This window comes from Leuciscus leuciscus (assembly GCF_965113295.1).
Source record: "Leuciscus leuciscus genome assembly, chromosome: 23".
Classification (NCBI taxonomy): domain Eukaryota; kingdom Metazoa; phylum Chordata; class Actinopteri; order Cypriniformes; family Leuciscidae; genus Leuciscus; species Leuciscus leuciscus.
The window spans coordinates 22595513-22619102 of record NC_138747.1 but is presented as its reverse complement, the minus strand read 5'-3'; the positions used below and the strand labels follow the sequence as shown (position 1 = coordinate 22619102).

The 23590-nt window shown below is 38.5% G+C and overlaps 1 protein-coding gene and 1 long non-coding RNA gene across 3 annotated transcripts in view; one reads left to right on the top strand and one right to left on the bottom strand.

Annotated features, from left to right (window-relative positions):
- Positions 1 to 23590, top strand: part of cdk5rap1 (CDK5 regulatory subunit associated protein 1) — a 143996-nt gene that overhangs the window by 41293 nt on the left and 79113 nt on the right. For both annotated transcript variants that reach the window (XM_082156762.1, XM_082156761.1), the window contains exons 6-7: positions 18664 to 18784; positions 18887 to 19120. In XM_082156762.1, coding sequence (XP_082012888.1) covers positions 18664 to 18784; positions 18887 to 19120 — 355 coding nt within the window. The remainder of the gene's footprint in view (positions 1 to 18663; positions 18785 to 18886; positions 19121 to 23590) is intronic.
- Positions 1429 to 4709, bottom strand: LOC309488564. The gene is made up of 2 exons (XR_014202188.1): positions 4225 to 4709; positions 1429 to 3025 (listed from the first exon to the last, which is right to left on the bottom strand). It is a non-coding gene; the product is annotated as an uncharacterized lncRNA (long non-coding RNA).

Sequence of the window (23590 nt, the reverse complement as noted above, 5' to 3'; positions counted from 1 at the left end):
ATGGTAGCCCTGTTTGTGCTAAATAGAGTGTAATTACACCTTTGCCATTAATATGTTCATAAGCAACTGAAAAAAGCACAAATGTCAGGGCATGTCAGAACATCTCAAGGACCCCAAAAACACCTTAGACCCCAGAGGGTTAATAAGTGTATGGAGCCATGGCTACAAAATGAATGGGCTTATATCTTCTGAACGGTTTGACTAATTAAAATTATTTTGATAACGTTTTGTCATAAGTGTCTAAAGATGATACATGCAAAATTTCATGTGAATCAGTCAAGTGCTTTAGGAGCATTTAGAAAAATACATTTTTGCCAACTCAAAATGGCCTACAGACTACAACCATAGACAGTAAAAGAAATGGACACAGCGACCCCATTGGATTCAACGGAGAAAAGTGAAGTCAATTAGAAGCACTCACTTCCTGATGGCTGACTCAAACTGAGCTTGACGACGTAGATGTGACGTGAGAAATCTGAATCATTCCCTTCCGAAACTTCCAGAGACAGAGAGTGTAAGTAGGAGGTGTCCATGAGCTAGGAGCAGGAGAAACTTTTGCTAAGTATTCTGATGAATTATTAAGTCATTTTGCCTCCACATCCCCCGATTGCCTGCAAGCTTCTCCTCCTGTCCATAATTTCTCTACTGTGCGACATAGTCGTGTGGTTATGACGCAATCGTTAGCCTATTTTTACAAAAACGGCTTCTACGGGGCCATAACGTAAGATACAAGGTAATGGAGCCGTTTATACATTTTCGTGTTTCTTTAGAAATAAATAATGGACAAATGGAGTCTTTAAACGCCTGAGATGTAAAGTTATTCGCTGTCAAAGTGACACCAAAATGAATGGGAGTCAATGGAATGCTAACAGCAGGTGGGGGTCTGCTAATCAATGGCGGCGCCCGGGGAAGCTTCAATTTTTTACGAAACATTGGCCCCCTGACTACAACATGTTGTAATAATGTTGTCCACTAGAGGGAACCAGTGGATAAGACATCTATTTTTTCCCATCAGTTTGAATGTATGAATCCAAATCTCACAGAACTTCATACACATGGACAACAAGACATTCTGAGTAAGCATGCAGTTTCATGAGTTTGATGAACTTCTGATGCTTGGTGCGCTAACGGCAATTTTTTAAATATTAGCCATTTATATCAATGGGATTCAGGACATGAAGGCCACAATACTAATATTGTCCACCAGAGGGAGCCACAGGATAACAAATCCTTTTAGATTTTTTTTCTTTCTTTTTTTTGTGATTAACAGTTTATTGGTTTTTCAAAACATTTAAACACACACACAGATCCGTCAAAGAAAAGAAACAGTACACATACAACAAAATAGAATGAAAAGAAGACATAACACGACCACAGACAAAAACTGTACTATGAATACTTATTAAAGAAAACCAAAAAAATAATAAATAAATAAAAACACAGATGACAGTGATGCACAGAGCCCTTGAGTTTACAACCTTGCCTATATGTAGGTACAGTATTGTATCAAAATGTGTCCGTCAATCATGTTTTCTAGTTAAATGTTATGTTTATGAACTAGAACGCCATTAAATGCCCAAAGTGTACGGATGATACTTCCCCCATTTCAAGTTATACTCCTCCACTTTATCAAGCAACCTGTAGGACAGTTGTTCAAGTGCAGCCAGCTGACCCAGAGCAGCGTGCCACAAATCCAGTGCAGGTGCAGAGGGTGCTTTCCATTCTTTAACCAGAAGTTTCCGGCCTAACATAAGGACAGTCTGGGTCCAGTTAGAGAGTGGAGGGGTCAGATCACTTAAAGCACAGGTGTCCCCCAAAATAAACAAACTAGGGGTGAACAGGGATATTCTGGTCGATAATTTTCTCTACGACTTGATGTAAGGAAGACCAAAAAGCCTGAATTTTTGGGCAACTCCAGAGCATGTGTACTAGGGTACCATTTTTGTCCCGACACCTCCAGCAATCCGAATTATCAACCAAACCAACCTTATGCAGCCTGGATGGTGTCCAATAGAATCTATTCAGAATTTTAAATTGGATAAGTCGCGTTCGCAGTTCCCTTGAAAATGTTTTCCCATTTCTAAGAATTCTGCCCCATTCTGCATCTGTGAATGATACCTTTAGGTCAGTTTCCCATGTAATTTTAAGGGACAGAGTCCGAGGCCGTAAGGATCATTGCGTAGTAAGCAGAGGCTTCATGGCCGCACCCATAAATTGTTAGGACCTTCTCTAATATGTCACCGCTCGGTGGAACTAATGAAGGGGAGCCGAAGACCTGCACCAGGAGGTGTCTTAGCTGAAAACACTTCCATTGTTGATTACGTGGTAAGTCAAATTCCTGTCTAAGTGCCTCAAAAGATTTTAATGTCCCATCTTGGTACAAGTCTCCGAGCACCCTAATCCCTTTTTGCAACCAGAGCTTCCAAAGGAAGGGAGATTTATTTATACAGAGCTTGGGATTTTGCCAGATCCCGGCAGACTGGTGCAGATACGGATCAAATTTAAAGATCTTAGCTACTCTCTTCCAGACATATTTAATGCCTTTCTTAGGCTAGGCAAAGGTGCCTGACTGGAAGAGGGATTTGGGACAATATGGTGTGAGAGGAAGAGCCTCAGATTTTGTCCAGTTGACTTTATAACCCGAAATGGATGAGAACTTGTCAATAATTTTAAGTAGTGAAGCAAGAGAATGTTCGGGATCTGTGACCAACAAAAGGATATCGTCTGCATCAGGGATGAAAATTTACTTTTTTGTCCACAGGCCACTGTGGCTGGTGGATTTAAAAATCTACCAGCCACTCAATGTTTTTACCAGCCACTTTCTTGTTTTTAACCTACAATGTGTAACTGCATGTGAAAATTAATACTACAAGATCTACAATACTTAAGCAGTTTATTTAATCTCAAGTCTCAATTAAATACTGACATTTTCTCTTTCGTTCTTATACACACACCAGGCAAGGCATTATGGGTGCGTTAGTAGGCCCACCCACTTCACTTTTCAACAGGCCCACCCAAAACTTGTCTTCAAAAAACAAAAAAAACAAAAAAACGTTTAATATATTCGAATTTTTTCAAGAACTATAAAAAATCGTCAATAAGATCATAATTTGTGCTAAAATAGTCTAAATGTTTAGTTTTAAAATTTAAAAAAAGCTGGTTATGTCTATCTTGATGTTTCTGCGCAAATTCAGCAGACGGGTTTGTTCCGATCAGAGCTCGTGAGTGGAGAGCGCATTTCTGAATATTCCGCTCCGCTCGCTCATTCTGCAAGGTCGCTCGCTCAACCCAGAATGGCCTGATCCTGGTTCGAAAATATGTGGAATAGGGCTGCCTCCGACTTAAAAAAAATTCTAGTCGACTAGTTGTTGTTCATTTAAGCCATTCGTGGACAAATCGCCCCTGTATATTATTTTAATTATGCTTAAATAGGCTATAGCCTAGGATGCGCGTTTACGTAATATAGCCGCACTCAAGCGCACGACCGCACGCATAAAGCTTGCCACAAAGAACCGGTAAAAGTAATGAAAATGAATGTGTCTAAAATAGCAAGGAGACATTTAATTATTTATTAATAAACTGGTGTTTTGCGGATTCGTCATGAACGCCAGAGAGAAATGCACATTTCATATGGATTTCACAATCAGAGAGCCTATTTCTTTTGGTTTTGAATATTTTCGTTTAAAAGTAGACATTTCAAGCTTTCTGTAATATATAGCCTATATTTCTCAACTCTGTGAGGCACAAGCTGAGTTTCGTTGCCCTCCAGTTCACATGCAATGCAAGTGATCATGCCGGCGCCTTATTACATTGTCTGCTATATATTTTCTTCATATATTTATTAAATACAGGCAATTCGTTGATAAAACATTGATCAAAATTAAGATACAATTTATACAAAACGAAAATCTTTTAAAAAGAGCCTTTCTACAAAACAAAACTCAATGAAGTGGTCAAAATCATGTCTTACATGTCATGTCTCCAGACATATTTGCGCATCTCATGATGTATCATATCTTTCTCGGCGAACAGCGCCGTTGCTGGGAGGGCGCCAGCGCCTCTGCCTCGCGAGTGGATGATAGCCCTGAAGACGCCTAGCAATTGTATACCTTTAGTGGTAGTATACCTTTAGTTAAGTTATACCTCAAGAGTCTTCGTAGCGCACTAAGAGACAACGGTATGATGCGTAATGGAGATTCCAAAGCGCTCTTCTTTGGTCAGAACCACGGAGAGCGATCGCGGATATAGGTCCGTCCTATGCACCGACACTTTTTACAATGCAACAAAATATTTAAAGAGCATCAAGCTATTAAAATCCATATTTTATTTTATATTTTAATCTGTTATTTTATCAGTCATTTTTATTAGGTTAAAGAGTGATTGAGTAACGGTTTTAATTTAATGTTTTTAATTTAAGGCCCACCTTGTCTCGTCGTAAACTAACCAATCTCGGGACTCCCCATTGTCTGCTTTTCTCCATCGTTCTTTAAAAAAAAACGTTTTTTGACCTTCGATGTAACGCCACATTTTTTTGAAAGTGTGCCTCCTCTAAAAGTGTCCGCCGTCCATGTGAAACAGTATGCTATTTTTATTTACCCGCCACGGTGGCCGGTAGGTGAAGCGAGTTTACCCGCCACAACACAAAATCACCCGCATTTGGCTGGTGGCGGGTGCTAATTTCCATCCCTGGTCTGCATACATCATCAATTTATGACATTTGTCACCGATTTGTATGCCTGGAAATGCAGGTTCTCTACGTATAGCAACCGCTAGCGGTTCAAGTGCAACTGCAAAAAGTAGAGGAGAGAGAGGGTCTCCCTGCCTTGTGCCTCTTTCCAGTTCAAATGGGGTGATCAGATGATGGGGTGAGTGTATATGATCCTAATCCAAGCTATGAACTTTTTGCCGAAGCTGAAACATTCCAGGGTGGAGAGCAGATAATGCCACTCCACCCTGTCAAACACCTTTTCGGCGTCCAGCGAGATAGCAGCCATGGGAGAGGTGTTATCCTGAGTGGCCCACATAATATCAATAAGTCTTCTGATGTTGTCAGCCGAGGAACGCGAACGTATAAAGCCGACCTGGTCAGGGTGGATCAAGGAGGTTATTACCTTGTCCAGACGGTTAGCTAAAATTTTAGATAATATTTTACTGTCACAGGAAGTCAAACTAATAGGTCTAACATTTTTACAGTCTAAAGGGTCTTTTCCTTCCTTCAAAGGAAGGAAGGTAAAGGAAGGCAAAGGAAGGTAAACTCCCTCCCTCATTATCTGAGGCCATTATCACCCTTATCTTGATAAGGGCTGAGGCCATTATCACCCTTATCTTGATAAGGGTGATAATGGCCTCAGATAATGACGGAGGGAGTTTACCCTTCTCAAGAGCTTCATTATAGGTGTCTAGAAGTAATGGTGCAAGTTCCTCAGCGTAAGCTTTATAAAATTCGTCCGTAAAGCCATCTAAGCCTGGTGCTTTACTTGAAAGAAGGTGTTTAATAACGTCACTTATTTCCTCAATAGTAACAGGTGATTCAAGACGTTCAAGCTGGTCCCCTGACAAAACCGGCAAATCAAGAGTTGACAGAAAAGACGTAATGTCTTCCCCGTCGGTCCGTGTACTTGGCGGCCAACGGATTTCCGTTTTGAAAGGAAAAAAACAAAAACGAAAAACGGCCGGTTTCCCAATTACCATGAGTAAATAGGAAAACGAAAAACGGAAAACAACCCATTATTCGTTTTTTGTTTTGATATTAAAAAACGGAAAACGAAAAACAATCTCGTTATCCGATTGTCCTTGATGTGTTTATAGATGGAAATCGGAAATCAAAATACGTATGTATAAAGTCGTAATCCTTAATTCTGTATTGGTATTTTTCCGTGACCCGGAAGCGATCTTAACCCTCTGGAGTCTGAGCGTTTTTTTGGGCCCTGGGGGTGTTCTGACATGCCCTGACATTTGTGCTTTTTTCAGTTGCTTATAAACATATTAATGGCAAAGGTGTAAATTCACTCTATATAGCACAAACAGGACTACAATAATATGTGAGCCACATGTATGTACATGTTTTCATTTTTGAGAGAATAATGTTTATGCGTGGTTATCGAAAAAACTAAAAATTAAAATTTTTGAAATAAGACCACAAAACACATACTAAATATGTGGCAATAAGACTTTTGACTTATGGATGTCGTCGCCTATAGTTTTTTCTTCAAAATTATGTGAAAATAGTCTTGCTTTATCGTTCACATAAAACCATACATTGATTTAAATTGATGTAAAACAGGTTTTGCTTGGAAAGCCAATATGCGAGGGGGCGTGAACGAGGAGTGGTTTACACCTTAGAATACACCCACTCTGCATAATGATGAGCCATTCACTCAGGTGTGACACTGACTGAGCCACAATGAAAGGACAAAAGATATATTTAGAAGAAGACTTATATTGACCATTTAAGATTTTGCTTACATCTATCTTGTAAATATGTTTTGCTATTTTATTAAAATGGTTACAATTACAACAATAATTACAATTTCAACAATATTTCAAGTGTACTCTTTCTTTGTAAAAAAAAATGATTATAGGCCCTACATTTTATCTATGTATTCATTAGTTTGAATATAACCAACATTGGAACAGCTAACATCTTAGTTGATGACTTTATTTTTGACAAAAATCGTATTTTATATATAGAAATGGCTAAACAAAAGCTTATTTGATGTGGCAGTATATTCTACAGTAAAAACTGTACCCAAATCTACTAAACAAAATGTTGTCTTTCATATTTCGTCTGACTGTAACGTTGTTTTCATGAAATATTAGGGCATATTGTTAATTTGCAGTTTAATACGTTGCTTATACAAATAGCCTACATTTTATTTCAACATTCAGTCGATGTTTACTTATCTCAGTATAGCAATACAGTTTGCTAAAACATCATCATTCATTCACACACGCGATTTAAATTTAAACTGTCTTTGCCAGCTGTGGTAAACAGCGCGCATTCATGCCGTTTATTCATTCATAAACAGAAACCCACGTGAAGAAATTCACGTGAGAAGGAAAAAACTTACTTGTATTCCTCAGCTCGCTCCTCGATATACCCGCACTTCTGAGGGACATTTTCGATTAGTATTATTCCTCACAGCGCTGCAAGACGGTGTAAACAATGATCTAAATAAACGTGTGTGTTTTCTCGAGCTGATGGGGGCGTTCACAGGATTGCCTCAGCCATTTGCGTTTGAATAGCGCGCGCTCTCCGTGGGCGGGGCCGATTATAACGTAATGAGATGAGATGAGCTCGACTGGAATCGCTCTCTTTTAATACAGATTTCACAAGATGAGAATAATTGTTTTTTTATATAAATGACTTCATTTAAAAGAAGAGAATTCAAGCTTCATGCCTGTCTGTCTGTATGTCTGTTTGACTGAGTATTCGCTGAGTTATTGTTAATTTTCGGACGCGTTTCAGAATGGACTTCACTGGCAGAGAGAAGGCAGAACTCGCTTCGTGTTTATTTTTCTTTATTTGGCAAAAAGCACAACACTTTGTTTTTATTGTGAGTATACACAAAAATAATACACATTTAACAGAATCGATTGATGTATGAAACTCCTATGGAAAATCAAAGTCAACAGAGTATTTATGAGTTTCTTTTACACTAATAAAAAAAAAGCGAGCTGGTATCGCCGGCGATACCGTAGACCTCAGGGGGTTAAGTAGTAAGCAGTTGTCATAGATACACCTATGAGCGGTTGTATGCTAGATGTCCTTGGCTACGGCAGTTCATTGGAACGAATGCGTATATATATGTATATATATATTAGGGCTGTCAATCGATTACAATTTTTAATCGCGATTAATCGCAAGATTGTCATGAGTTAACTCGCGATTAATCACATTTAATGGCACATTTTTTTATTTGTTCTAAATGTAGCCTAAATTAATACTTTTCAAGTTTGTAATACTCTAATCAACGTGGGCATGGATAAATATAGATGCTTTATGCAAATATATGTTTATTATTGAAACCATAGTCAATATAGAGCATAAGGACGAGACATGTTTCAAAGGTCATAGATGTTTTTCAAAGAACTTGTTCATAGACACATGTAGAAAGAACAAAAAAATGCCAGGTTACCATTACTTCTCTTTCTTTGCACTGAGCAATTTACTAACTCAAACATGTTTAGATTTTGCATGACAGGGCAGCTCTTCTGAAAATGCTAAATGTACATTTATTATTTATTATTACATTGTAGTTTGTCTCTCTCTGTGCTCATTTTGATGAAGCTAAATTCTCAATAAAACTGTTTTCATTGGTATATTTTACTGTTTCTGTTGTCAAACAACGGAATGAATTTGAAATGGTGACTGAAACGCGACCCATTAAGACATAACCAGCTCTCCCTTCCAAGATGTTAAGTTAATCTGCACAACAATTCTGATAATCGAGCCGTCGTCTGGTGAAATCAAATTCACATAAGATAAAGACAATATCTGTGCTCTGATTTCGGCTATACTTGTAAAATTAGTGAAGCAACATAATATCTGTGCTTAACTGAATTAAAGCGCTGCTCCTCCGCGTGAGACGCAGAGAGAGAGAGAGAGAGAGAGAGAGAGAGAGCGAGCGAGAGGTGCGCGCGCGTGCTGGGAGAGCAGTACCGGCGGTACCGGTAGATTCTCAGAAACTAAATAAGGTTTGGGCGCTTTGTTGAAGGGAAAAAATCGCTAAAGGGGTCTGCAATGTCGCTAAGTTGGCAACACTGTGTATCTCCATTTCTCCAACTAGGGGTTGGGCCACGGGTCAAACAGAAAATACGCGCTGCGTTAATCGCGCGTTAAAAAAATTAGTGCCGTTAATATGATTTTGCGTTAACGCGTTATTAACGCGTTAACTTTGACAGCCCTAATATATATATATATATATATATATATAAATGAGAAAAACTTGGCCACTAAATATTTAATATTCAATTATTTTAATGATCACAATTAAAGTTTTAATTTTATTAAATTGAACAAGTAAACGTTGCATTCATATTCTGGGCTCATCTGATTTTTTTGTACATAGCATAGCCTACTTTGTTATGATTTTAGTATCATAATGATTAATTAATGCACGCACAATTATCCGTGAACTTGATTTGAACAAATGCCTTTCAAATTGTGTGTGCAAAATTCAGAATTAAATGAATGTGCAGCAATTTGTATAAATAGAGAGTCTGTAGGCCTATACTGTTGTAGCCATTAAATAAGCGCATTTAGTTTCATATTTGTTAAAATATTATAATGTTATTTTTTTCCATTTATGCTGATTTATGAAAAGTGAACAGCAAGAGTAAGATGCGCAATATATCGAGAGACATGGAGCGGGTCAGACATGATTTTGACCACTTCATTAAGTTTTGTTTTGTAGAAAACCTTTCTTTAAAGTGTATTTCGTTTTGTATAAATTGTATCTTAAATCCACACTAAGTAGAAATTGTGTTTTGTCAAACAGCGACCCCTAGAGTCGCTGTGGAATACTTGCACTGTCGTAAATATATTATATTATAACGTTTTTACATGATTGCAGCTAAATCACAAGTAAATAGTCTATAGTCTAGGCCTACTGTATAATTTAATTTGTGTTGTTTTTATTGGAATGTAAACATTTCAAAATGCCAGATAACATCAATTAAGTTAAATGTACGTCGCATTATTTCATAACATTGGCCGTTATGATGTCATTAGACATGATTATTGCAATCTATCATAATAGATTGCAAATTGTGCTCGTTTACACTATTTACAACCTCTACGTTAGGCTTATTTATGTCCTGATAATTATGTGAGATATTGAAAGCTGTTCTCATGATAATCGCAGGAATCAACATCAAACGGCGTTGTCTGATATCCCTCAGGACTACGTGATAAATACACCTCACAACACCTGAGTTCAGCTGGCAAACTAATTCGTGAGGCATAGCTATCTGATTTATCAAAACGATTCCATTTACACCTGGTCACATAAATATATTTTTGCGAAACGGATTTAAATTCGATCTTCAATTCTCGCGCTATATGCAGATTTAATGGAGTGCACGTCACCGAAAGCAACAGACATGAGCTGCATTTTATAGATCATCAGCTAAAATTTCAAAATCAAAGACCGCAATAAGAGAGAGCAGTAACAGCCCTGGTAAGATCATTTCGTTTCTTTACTTTTAATGATGAAGATTGTGTGTTAAGCGTCTGCGACTTACTTTCACTTTGATTTGCGATAGTTTGCACGTTGGCTTGATGCAGTTGCTCATCTGCGGTGATGCGTGTTCCAGCGCGTCGTCATATCTGGATATAACATTTAGCCTATAACACGCTCTCACACGTTTTTTTTTTTTTTTTTTTTTTTTGGGAGGAGTACAATTTACATATGTGGTTTCAACAACCATATGCATTTACACTTGTCCAGTTTCGTCTGGAATGCGTCTCAGATCTCCTCCTGAAGTGGTTTGAGCGGTCGGATTCAAATCCGTCTCAAATGCGTTTCGGAGGGCATTTAAACCTGGACTTTTCACGATCGGATAGCTATCCGATCTGAGAAAACGCATTAAGTGGCCAGGTGTAAACAACCCCCATGACAAAAACATACGCACGAAAGCCGAAAACAAACGCTGGTTGGCCTCTCACGTCCAAATTTGACGAAGTGGTGGAGGAAGTGACGTATGCCGTAAAGCAGTCGAATTTTGTAGTTATTTTTGTGCTCTGGTTACTACCCGAACCCCGAAGTTACATAGTGCCAGTAAAAGCGATACAGACCCTATCAGGGTATGGCAGACGTGTCATTCAACCTATTGTAAGTCGATGTACCATCACAAGGATCTTGGAAATATATTATGAAGGTTGAAAAGTTACATAGTTGTTGCTTTAATTTTAATCAATTTTTCATCAACATAATTGCCTGGATTGAATAAATAAGAAGCAAATATAACAGACAATATTAATCATGGAGGCGCCCGCGCGGTCTCTTATGCACGTGAACTGGAGCACATCTCATCCTAACTTAACGAAACTCAGTGTATATTACAGACATGAGAAATACATCAAATACACAAAGCTTGAAATGTCTTTAACCCTCTGAGGTCGAGAAACGCGCCGACGTGTTTTGCTGGATTTTTTTCACATAGCAGCAACATAAACTTAAATTACTCCGTCATTTATGGTTATACAGAAAAAAGAAATATAAAAAAATAATCTGTGATATTTCTACTTTTGTATGTGTCCACTTACAATCAAATCAAAACATTGTGCTTTTGTAAAATAAAGAAAATAAACAGGGTGTGCGTTCTGCCTCTCCGTCGCGGTGAACTTTTTTTTCTTGAGCACGTCTATAAACTGAAACAAAACTCAGCGAATACTTCTCACACATTTATGAGCCATACACCTTTATACACATTTAAGTGTGTACTTTTAAATGATCGGATTCAAACTGAAAACAAATATTCTCTGTTTAAGTAATTTGTATAAAACCAACAGGATGTCCAGTATCTCAAACCTTGCTAATTACTTTTTAATTCGACACGCCCACTCGCGCAAAAGTGATTCACATGCAAATCTCCACATGGAACGCGAACGCCCTCGTTACCTCAAACACAAAACACCAAAACACTTCACAAGTCTCTGCTTTTCGTCGAGTTTGGAAGACACGTCTGAGCTTACATTGGATTTACCCCCAGAAGAAGAAGAACGCGATTTGAAGACAAGAAAGATGTAAGGTAAGAAATTCTTACTTATTAGTTTATGGTATTGTTGCATAAACTTCACATTGCAGTTGAACTGTTGCTAGATACTGTATATGGTGAATATTATACTATTTAGACCCGTGTTTCCTGATATCTATGTTTGAGCAGATATCCACAAACAGTATTTATGTATAACCATAATGTTTAATATTTTGGAGCGCGATGGCGTTTGAATGTATCATATTTTTGAGCGCGCTGTGGGTTTGAGTATCATATTTTGGAGCGCGCTGTGGGTTTTAATGTATCATATTTTGGAGCGCGATTGCGTTTGAAAGGAAAAATGCACCAAACATTAGGCTTTATGTTTTTACTATTATCTCATTTCATATCATCATAACGAATGGAAACATTTGAAGTAACATATGATAATCAATATATTTTTCTCTAGCGTAGTTGTTCTTGAAATCTTTTGGAAGATTTAATTTATTGTTATTATTATTTTATGCAGCACTGCGTAGCCTATGCCTACAAGGCACAACAAACCTGGTGTTCATTATATATTGTTGGAAACGTGTGTGTGTGTGTGTATTCTGTGAATTTTAAAAAGAAATTTTAACCAGAAAAATCTAAAATCTATTCCCAAAATCGTGCAGCCCTATAGTTTCTCTTGATATCATTATGTTCACAGTTTTTTCTTTTTTTTTTCTTTCAGGGACCAGATGCAACTGAGTCCTGCTGACTTCAACATTCACATGAGTCTCTGTACATGAACATGGTAAAGTGAAAATCAAACACCTTGGAAATTAAAGGTATGTACAATGTTTTTAGGAATGGCACAAAGGTCTCTGTCTTTGGATCATTGTTTTCAATGTGCTCTTTTGTCATTTGTATTTTTGGATTGTGTTGTGCTGTAAATAAATCCAAACAATCTAAAAGCCATTCTTTTTTAAATCTCCTCATTCTTTGTGCAAGGTTGCTCTGAATGACAGGGCCTGATCGCTCCTAATAGGGCAGTTAGGGGAGTGTCTTTGTCTTTCTCAGGTGTTAAAACCTTACATATTCATGAGATGATCACGCCTCTTCGCATATGGCTTTGTCACACAAAACACGTCTTAGAAATTTTAAATCAATATATTGTCTTATCTGAATGAGCAGTCAGGGTGATTTTCACATAGTTTTGGAGCAAATATTCTAGGCTATGTCATACAATTTTCAAAAGTCTTGTGAAGAAATAATCAGTATGGATTTCATGGCCTTATTTCAGTGAGAATTTTTTTTTGTATTTTCACAAACCACGCATAAATGTCATTATCTCAAAACTACAAACTTTTACATACATGCTGCTGATATATTATTGTAGCAGAGTTTGTGCTGAATACAGTGTAATCAGACTTTAGCCATGAAAATGTCACTAGTAACAGAAAAAAACACAAATGTCAGAGCATGTCAGAACACCTCCATGGCCCAGAAAACAGCTCAGACCTCAGAGGGTTAAACGAAATAATTCAAAACGAAAAGAAAAAGGCTACTCTCTGATTTTAATCCATTATGTGCATTTCTCTCTATAGGCGTGTTCACTACGAATATGGCGATCGTCAACTTCATCTTGGCAGTCGACACTGTCAGAAAACACTAGTTTATTAATAAAAATCAATGCATTTTTTAATCAATGCACCGGATTTACAAATGCACATCTTGCTTGTTGCACGCACACATATTATGTCGAAATAACGAGATATTATGTTGAAATAACATTATTATTAATAATACATCTTTTAGAATATTTGATTGAATGCTGAATGTTGCGCTTGTTAAATTTAATAAAATTAAAACTTTTATTGTGATCATTAAAATATATATACGCATTCGTTCCAATGAACTGCCGTAGCCAAGGACATCTAGCATACAACCGCTCATAGGTGTATCTATGACAATTGCTTACTACTTAAGATCGCTTCCGGGTCACGAAAAAATACCAATGCAGAATTAAGGATTACGACTTTATACATACGTATTTTGATTTCCGATTTCCATCTATAAACACATCAAGGACAATCGGATAACGAGATTGTTTTTCGTTTTCCGTTTTTTAATATCAAAACAAAAAACGAATAATGGGTTGTTTTCCGTTTTCCTATTTACTCATGGTAATTGGGAAACCGGCCGTTTTTCGTTTTTGTTTTTTTCCTTTCAAAACGAAAATCCGTTGGCCGCCAAGTACACGGACCCCTGTCCCCCTTCGACTCTGAAGGGTAAAGTTTTATATAAAAGTCTCTAAAATCTGAATTAATCTCCTTGGTATCAGTCAGGACAGACCCATTGTCCCTCCTAATAGCAGGAATAGTACTCATTGCTTCTTTTTGTTTAATGTACCTGGCAAGTAGTCTACCAGCCTTGTCACCCTCCTCAAAGTATTTCTGCCTTGCCCGAAATAGAGAGAATTCTGCCCTCTGGGTCATAATTGAATTAAACTCATACTTTAGTCTGGTCACCCTGGTGATATTTTCAGAGGACATACTTTTTTTCAAGTTTGATTCTGGGTTTATGATTTGTTTTTCAAGCTCCTGGAGCTTAGCATTGTTTTCCTTAGCATTGTTTTCCTTAGCATTGTATTGAATTATGTGGCCTCTCAAAAAGGCTTTCAGAGCCTCCCATGCTACCCCTGCTGACGGAGCCGTTGGGAGATTGGTCTCAATATAGAGGTTCATTTGTGATCTAAGTGATGCCTTAAAGGTCTCATCTAATAAAAGGCTAGAGTTTAATCTCCATCTAGTTGACCTAGCTGGCTTATTAAAAGACAGAATATGGAGAAATATTGGACTATGGTCTGAAATAATTATATTACCAATGTCGCTCGCTCCCATAGCTGATACCAACGAATGAGACACCAAAAAAAAAATCTATTCTGGAAAACGAACTCTGTGGTGAAGAAAAGAATGTAAAATCTCTCGATGATGGGTTTTGTGGCCGCCAAATCGTCCCCTTGGAAATATAAGGTTCTATCTGACATTTTTGTAAAAATTTAGTTATTCACATATTCTTATTCTGTGACCACTTCTTTACATTATGTGATGTTGTTTTTTAAGTTGTGTACATTTTGGAACTTTTTATTTAGAAAATAAAAAGGTTCTTTCTACACAGTCGAATGGAATGCAAAAACTTTAAAGCTCAATATCTCAAAACTGCTCCGAACGCAGATAGAACCTTATAATTCCAAGGGGACGAAATGTCTACTAGACCCGATTTGGACAAATCTTTGAGCACTGCGTGTGCCCTAGTAGTACGGGCCGACGGAGAGCTATGGTCTAATATAGGGTCCATTACCTCATTAAAATCACCCCCCATGATAATTGGATAGTCCCCCAAAGCATTCAGTTTCTTCTCGAGTAACCCAAAAAATGCCGGATCGTCTCTATTTGGAGCGTACACATTCGCTAGTATGATACTATTCCCCTGAATCTCACACAGTATCAACAGGATTCTCCCTGCCTCATCTGCACTCTCTTTTAAGCATTTAAATTGTAGTCGCTTGGTAACTAGAGTAGCCACTCCTCTGCTCTTACTACTGCCACAGGCAGCCGCCACAAAGCCCAACCCAATCACCCCGAAGCTTTTGAGATTCTTGTGGTAGTAAATGGGTCTCCTGCATAAATACTACATCACATTTTTTAGATCTGATGAAAGTTAACACCTTCCTCTTCTTCACCATGTTATGGAGGCCTCTGACGTTCCAGCTCATAAGCTTTAAACCTTTTGTACTACTGGCTGAAATAATGTAAAATGAATGTTATACAAGTTTTGCTGTACCTTCCAGAATGACTTATTTATGAGTAACATCACTAAATAATAAGAGACAAAAAACACGTTAAATTTAAACATACACAAAACAAAAGCAACGAAAATGCATCTGAGAAGCCAGACGCTTACACTAATCTCAGTTTGGTCCGTGACTCACTAACTTGAAGCCGCTATGAACGTGCCCCACCCACCCCGCACCTGTTGTCCTACCCAAAGTCAGGCAGTGACGACCACCCAACCTCCTACCTGCCCGACACGGGCGTAAACATGAACATTATAAAAACAAAGAGGAAGATACTTCAAACTTAGGCAATGAATTACACATTAAACAGAAGTCTGCATAAAGAAAATAACCAATTGTGTGACTCAAGTCGGCCATATGCATAAACCAGAATAATGGGCGAGCACTGTAAGGACAAGACCTGGGTTGCCTCACCTATAAAATCTCACTTTACACCGAGAAATAAGCAGCGGTGTTGCCTTGGACCATATAGCGATTTTACTAACCTCCAGGCGAGTCCTCTCTTGATTGGAACGAGTGGACAAAAATAAATAAACAAATAAAAATAATAATAAAAATAAATAAGTAAATACTAACAACTAATCAGCAGAAACATCCACTGAATACCCCAACAGAAACAGGATCCAACGACCCACCCCACGTCCATATAGTCCGCAAAGGATCGGTGAAATTCTTCATATTTCCAGATAAAATTGTCCGTTTATCGACAAAAATAAACAAATTTAGATTTCATAGTTTAAATCTGCAGTCCGTAACTTTTGGTGCTCTAGCGGTTAATAAACAGAACTGCATGCGTCTTGCAGAAGAACATTGTAGCCGTTTATCGTTTAGCCGTTAACAGAGCTACTTATCTCTGTTTATGTCAATGATGAGACACGCAGGTACTGGGCTACTCCACAGTGGTACGACCCCAACCAGTCTAAAATTGTCCGAATATAAATGCTTATTATAGGTGTACCGTAGTGATTCAGGATAAGACAAAAACACTGTTTGGAAAATGGATTCATGATGTACTCACTTATTCTATAATTTTTTTACAGTTTGAACACAAAAAAAGTTATGGACTGCAGCTATAAAGTCTGTGTAAATGGTTCAATAGATTGACTTGTAGTTAAAAAAAATGCATATAAATTCATTATAGTTTCATAAAGTTTAATAAAGCCAATATCACCAGTTTGCAAAAAAAAAAAAGAAGTGTAATGCATATAGGTCATTCAGTGTTCAAATAACTTTTATTGTCAAGTCACCTTTATTTACTTAGCGCTTTTTACAATGCATATTGTTTCAAAGCAGCTTTACAGTGATAACCGGAAAATAATGCAATAAAGTTTGTTTCAGCTGTATAGCAGATTTAGAAGAAAATAGTGTCGTAGTCCAGCTTAAATATTGTCAAAATTCATCTTTGTTTTTGTTCTTACTTTCCCCTGTGTGAAGTTCATGTTTACTTGGTTGTCATTTCTGAGTATGCCCTTGTTTGTTGACATAGTTTCTAGTTTAGTGCCTGATTTTGTATTTATACCCCGTTTAGTTCAATTCTTTGGTGTTGCCTATTGAAGGGTTGGCGTTTAGTTTTTAGTTTTTTAGTTTTTTTTGCATTGAGTAAAAGGAGTGCTGCATTTTTATCCAAGCATCATGATTTCCTCTCTTCTGTCATTGACCTGTGACATTTATATATCCTAATAATATTGAAAATATATGTCAAGTAAACAGACATGATTAATTGTATTGCTGTCAATTTAAAATGAAGACCATTTTATTTGTTATATCCATTGATCCATTCATCTATTCCGCAAACCGATCTTGAGTCCATCCCGACAACAGACAGAAATATATTAAATTATTTAAATTATTTTTGCAGACTGAAATACACTATATTGCCAAAAGTTTTGGGATGTCTGCCTTACATGCACATGCATTTTAATGATATCCCATTCTTAATCTGTAGGGTTTAATATGGAGTTGGCCCACCCTTTGCAGCTATAACAGCTTCAGCTCTTCTGGAAAGGCTTTCCACAAGGTTTAAGAGAGTGTTTATGGGAATTTTTGACCATTCTTCTAGAAGCGTGTTTTTGAGGTCAGGGACTGATGTTGGACGAGAAGGCCTGGCTCGCAGTCTCTGCTCTAACTCATCCCAAAGGTGTTCTATCGTGTTGAGGTCAGGACTCTGTGCAATCCAGTCAAGTTCCTCCACACCAAACTCGCTCATCCATGTCTATGGACCTTGCTTTGTGCGCAGTCATGTTGGAACAGGAAGGGGCCATCCCCAAACTGTTCCCACAAAGTTGGCAGCATGAAATTGTCCAAAATATCTTGGTATACTGAAGCATCAAGTGTTCCTTTCACTGGAACTAAGGGGCCAAGCCCAACCCCTGAAAAACAACCCCACACCATAATCCCCCATTCACAAAACTTTACACTTGGCACAATGCAGTGAGGCAAGTACAGTTCTCCTGGCAACCGCCAAACCCAGACTCGTCCATCGGATTGCCAGACAGAGAAGCGTGATTCTACACTCCAGAGAACACGTTTTCACTGCTCAAGAGTCCAGTGGCAGTGAGCTTTACACCACTGCATCCAAGCTTTGCATTGCACTTGGTGATGTGAGGCTTGGAGGCAGCTGTTCGGCCATGAAAACCCATTCCATGAAGCACAAAGTTTGGAGGTCTGTAGCTATTGACTTCTGCACACTGTGCGCCTCAGCATGCGCTGACCCCGCTCTGTGATTTTATGTGGCCTACCACTTAGTGGCTGAGTTGCTGTTGTTCCCAATTGCTTCCACTTTGTTATAATACCACTAACAGTTGATTGTGGGATATTTAGTAGTGAGGAAATCTCACGAATGGACTTAATGCACAGGTGGCAACCTATCACAGTACCACGCTAAAATTCACTGAGCTCCTGAGAGCGACCTATTCTTTCACAAATGTTTGCAGAAGCAGTCTGCAACCTAGGTGCTTGATTTTATACAACTGTGGGCATGGAAGTGATTGGAATACCTGAATTCAATGATTTGGAGGGGTGTCCCAATACAATTTAGTGTTAGTTCCCACATCAGACATAAGTAAATATAATACAAATCACATACAGCAATGACAATCTCACATATTGGGTTGGTTTTGCAGGTCCATCATGCGTGGCTGTGATAACATGTGTAGTTACTGTATAGTGCCTTTCACTCGTGGCAGAGAGAGGAGCAGACCCCTGTCTTCCATCGTGGAGGAGGTCCGCATGCTTTCAGATCAGGTAGAATGGTAGTTTGCAATATGTATGTAATAAACCTACACCAAAAGCCCATTACTGTTTTCAGATCTTTGATGGTGAGATAATGTGTGTGTGTGTGTGTAGGGGGTGAAGGAGGTAACCCTCCTGGGTCAGAATGTGAACAGCTATAGAGACCTGTCTGAAGAGCAGTTAATCTGTTCTAACGGCAATACTAAGCTCAGCCGAGGATTCAAGACAGTATACCGCACAAAACAGGGAGGCCTCCGCTTTGCAGACCTTCTGGACAGAGTGTCCCTCATCGATCCAGATATGAGAATACGCTTCACCTCACCACATCCTAAAGACTTCCCTGATGAGGTATGTACCATGAAGTTACTTTCGAGCCAGGAATACAATCTGCTTTTTTGTTATTATTTTCGACAATTCTACTTAGGTGTGATTTGTTGCTTCTTTTTTTTTTGACACAGTCAGGTCCCAGTAAAGGTGTCAGACTAATAAACAGTCAATTTACCCTACAGTTTTTTCCACAAAGTATGGGGGGTGAACCTCGACTCAGCCCCTCTACGGTGGTCCAGGGGCATGCCCCACTTTAGAACATTTTGTGCATTTTAGAATTAAATACCGTATTTTCCGGACTATAAGTCGCACTTTTTTTCGTAGTTTGGCTGGTCCTGCGACTTATAGTCAGGTGCGACTTATATATCAAAATGAATTCATACTCACTGACATGAACCAAGAGAAAACATTACCGTCTACAGCCGCGAGAGTACTCTATGCTGCTCCTGTAGCCTACCCCTGAAAAGATTTACTGAAAACAACTGAAAAACTGTTAACTGAAACATTAACCTAAAGACAACTGAGAAAGCCTGAACACAAACAAACTGCCCCCAAAAAGAAAAAAATCTCCATGTTTTCGGTGCTGATGCGGTGGTGACATGTTCATGTAACATGTAAGGGTGGCGCTGCCAATAAAGCACCTTAAAGCTGTCACAAAGAACCAGTAAAAGTAATGATTATGAATATGTCAAATATAGCATGAAGACATTTTAATTGTTTACTAATAAACAAGTGTTTTCTGTGTCAGTGTCGGCTACAAAGCTGGACAATTTCATGCTCCCAACTTTGTGGGAACAGTTTGGGGATGGCCCCTTCCTGTTCCAACATGACTGCGCACAAAGTCGGCTGCAAGTCGGCTCTTGACGTGCGTAAAAACTAAAGTTTGAAGCGAAATCCGGAGGTGAAAGTTTCGAAACCCGTTGGCGACGATCTTTTTTAGATGTTTATCGAGCATTAGCATTAATCGAGAGAGTCACCGCTCGTATATGCTCTGGAGAGCAGAAACAGCTGCGTAGGGGACATCGTCGGGGTGGTGGTGGCGCAATGGATAAGACACATGCCTTTGGTGTGAGAGACCCGGGTTCGAATCCACTGTGAGACACCAATGTGTCCCTGAGCAAGACACTTAACCCCTAGTTGCTCCAGAGGCGTGCGACCTCTGACATATATAGCAATTGTAAGTCGCTTTGTATAAAAGCGTCAGCTAAATGAATAAATGTAAATGTAAATGTAAATGTACTCGGGTCCACCAGACCCTCCGGAGGGTTTCAGGAGTTTCACAATTTGATCAGTTGAGCGAAATTGACGCGCGAGGCAAAAGTTTCGAAACCCGTTGGCGGCCATCTTTTTACAAGATGTCTGATGTTGATCGATCATTTATCGAGAGAGTCACCGCTCTGTATTTGCTCTGGAGAGCAGAACAGCGGCGTAGGGATCATCGTAGCCGTATTTGGGTCCACCAGACCCTTCGGAGGCGAACCCAGTTTGGCGAGTTTCACCATTTGCTCCAGGAGCTGCGCCTGGATGACGGCCGCTATCAGCGGTGCTTCCGCCTGTCCCGCGCCCAGTTTGATGACCTGTTGTCCCGCATCGGAGCGAGGATCACCCTCGCCCACATAATCTGTCATTTATTTTTGTATTGATGATAAATGGAGCCATCCTCCAAAAGTAATTAACCTGTCCTGTGATTTTTTTTCTTTCTTTCTCACACAACACTGTCCAGACACAAACTATGTTCTTATACACAAAAATTGGTTGTCTTTACATTAGAATAATAATGTTTCATATAATCTGGATTTAGATATGGAATACATAGCATTCAATACAAAATGAATATGTCTCATATATTGAAATCAAGTTTTTATGTGATAAAAGATTTACTTTTTTTACTTCACCATGTGACAGCAGCAAGCAGGCTCCTGATTGGTTAACGCAGCGCGAATTGACGCAGAAGTTCAGATTTTTCAACTCGGGCGGCAGACGCGAATTCGCGTCAAACGCGTGAATGCACAAAAAGCACTACATAAAATCATTCGCACTTAACGCGCCAGACGCTCAATTCGTGCCATTCGTGCGAACTTGACGCGCGAATGAGGCGTATTCGCGTCTACCGCGCCGCGCTCTACGCCTCATTCGTGCCGCAGGTATTTTTTACGCGCGTAACGCGTCTTTGCATTGACTTATTGATGGTGCGTCCGGTGTGAACGCACCATGACACTAGTATTCAGAAATACAGAGACTGAATAAAGTGATCAAATGAAAAATAACACTGGGTAGTATTTTAGTCCTGACTAAATTAAATTAAAACTAGATTAAAGTCGCATCTCTTCAGCCAGGCATTCATATAATCCTACAGATCAAACTACAATCCGTCCTCTAGCTCATAAATGCCAGAGGAGAACTGGCCCCCGACTGAGCCTGGGTTCTCCCAAGGTTTTTTTTTTCTCCATTAGGTCACCTGATGGAGTTTTAGGACACCATTAGGTCACTTGATGGAGTTTTTCGGTTCCTTGCCACTGTTGCCTTTGGCTTGCTCAGTTGGGGATATTTTGGGGATATTTAATCAAATTTTATCAATCAATAAATTCCTCTTGAAACAAACTTTGTTGTATTATTTTAATTTAATACTGTGAAGCTGCTTTGATACAATCTGTATTGTGAAAAGCGCTATACAAATAAACTTGACTTGACTTGACTTGACTTAACATTGAAATCACTCGCGCCTGACGCATTATTCGCGTCCGGTGTGAACGCACCATGACACTAGTATTCAGAAATACAGAGACTGAATAAAGTGATCAAATGAAAAATAACACTGGGTAGTATTTTAGTCCTGACTAAATTAAATACATAGGCTATTAATCCTGATTCCTTAAAATGAAAGCTATGTTTTGTTGTTTTGACAACCAAATTAATAACAGACACATATGGCTGCTGTCACTGTAAGTGCTAGTGTACGGATTCTGTTTCATTATACGGACACGTGCGATTTATGCTTATTTAAGACATAACCGACTGTGTTTAAAGGATACTCACTAAGACCGAAATTGTTTTTGACTGTTAAAGCGATATAATCCACGAAAAATAACTTTTGTTACCCGCAAGCTGTTTGTGAGGCAGCTTTACGTATGTGTGCAGAGAAAAAAAAAACATCTCTCAGACAGCGCGCAAGTAGCCTACTGAATAGTTTAAAATCGCGTGAATGCTTAAACTGGTAAGACTTAAAAAGACGTGCAAATGCTAAACTTTAGTTACTCATGATGCAATGCTGGCCCGATTATGCAAGTGACAATTCCGTCTATCCCGACTCCCGAAACGCGAGAGTGTTATCGCCGCCTGCAGCGCGCTTAACGATTGCCTTGTGCAACCCATTTTGAGAGACGAGAGATAGAAGACGCAGCACCGCTGAATCACTCATGCTGTTTGAGAATCTGATTTTATAATCTGTGTGGATTAATTTACTAATACAACCTATACACAGGGTTCCCGCGGGGTCTTAAAAAGCCTTAAAAACATTGCATTTATTAATTTGGAAATAATACCTTAAAAAGTCTTTAAAAAGTCTTGAATTTTGATGTCTGGGCAAAGAGTATAGAAGCCCAAGAGGCGAAACTCAATAGAACGCTCCATAGCAACAGTTGCCCCCATGACGTGACGGCGCGGCCGCCATTATGGACTGAAAACTGAAGGAAAATGCCGAAAAATAATGGGAGTCAATGGCACTGAACCAACTTAACATAACAAAAACTTAACATAACTTAATTTTTTTCTGGCCGTCATATCTAAATATGAAAACAATTTAAAATACATTAATGAGGATGACCGACGTTAAATGACAGAAAATGTTACGTTTATGTGTTGGTTATGCATGGCCTAATTACCCTTAGGAAAATAGTATTTTGGGACAAAATATTACTATAGAAGGACTATAAGACTACTATAGAAATACTATAGCGGCTCGTATTTCTATAAGATTTCTATAATATTTTGTCCTAAAATACTATAAGATTCCTATAGTACTTTTTCGTAAGGGTCCCCCACCGAATCGGCTTCATTAGCCTACCACTTACGGTTTGCAAAGATACAATTATAAAATGACTGCAAACCTCTAATCTATCAATGTTCTATTATGCATTTTCCTTGTTATATGAATAACAGAAATTCATGAAATAATATATATGCAGACACACAGTAATAAGATATTTATTCAAATGTTGATTTTGAAATTAGTGAACATCACCATATGATTTGGAAAAAATAAATAAATAAATAAATAAAATTATAAATGAACATTTCTAAAGACAGTTAATCTTTTACATAGAATATCACAAAAATATGAACAACTTGTTTTTTCAACATCTTCAGTGAAAGTGCACACAGTGAACGTTTCAATGGCAAGAAAAAAACAATCTATGAATGTCCTATTACAGGCGGAAAGGTAGGCTACAAAAAAGATGTGCAATCTAGCAAGTGCACACATGAACTATAAAT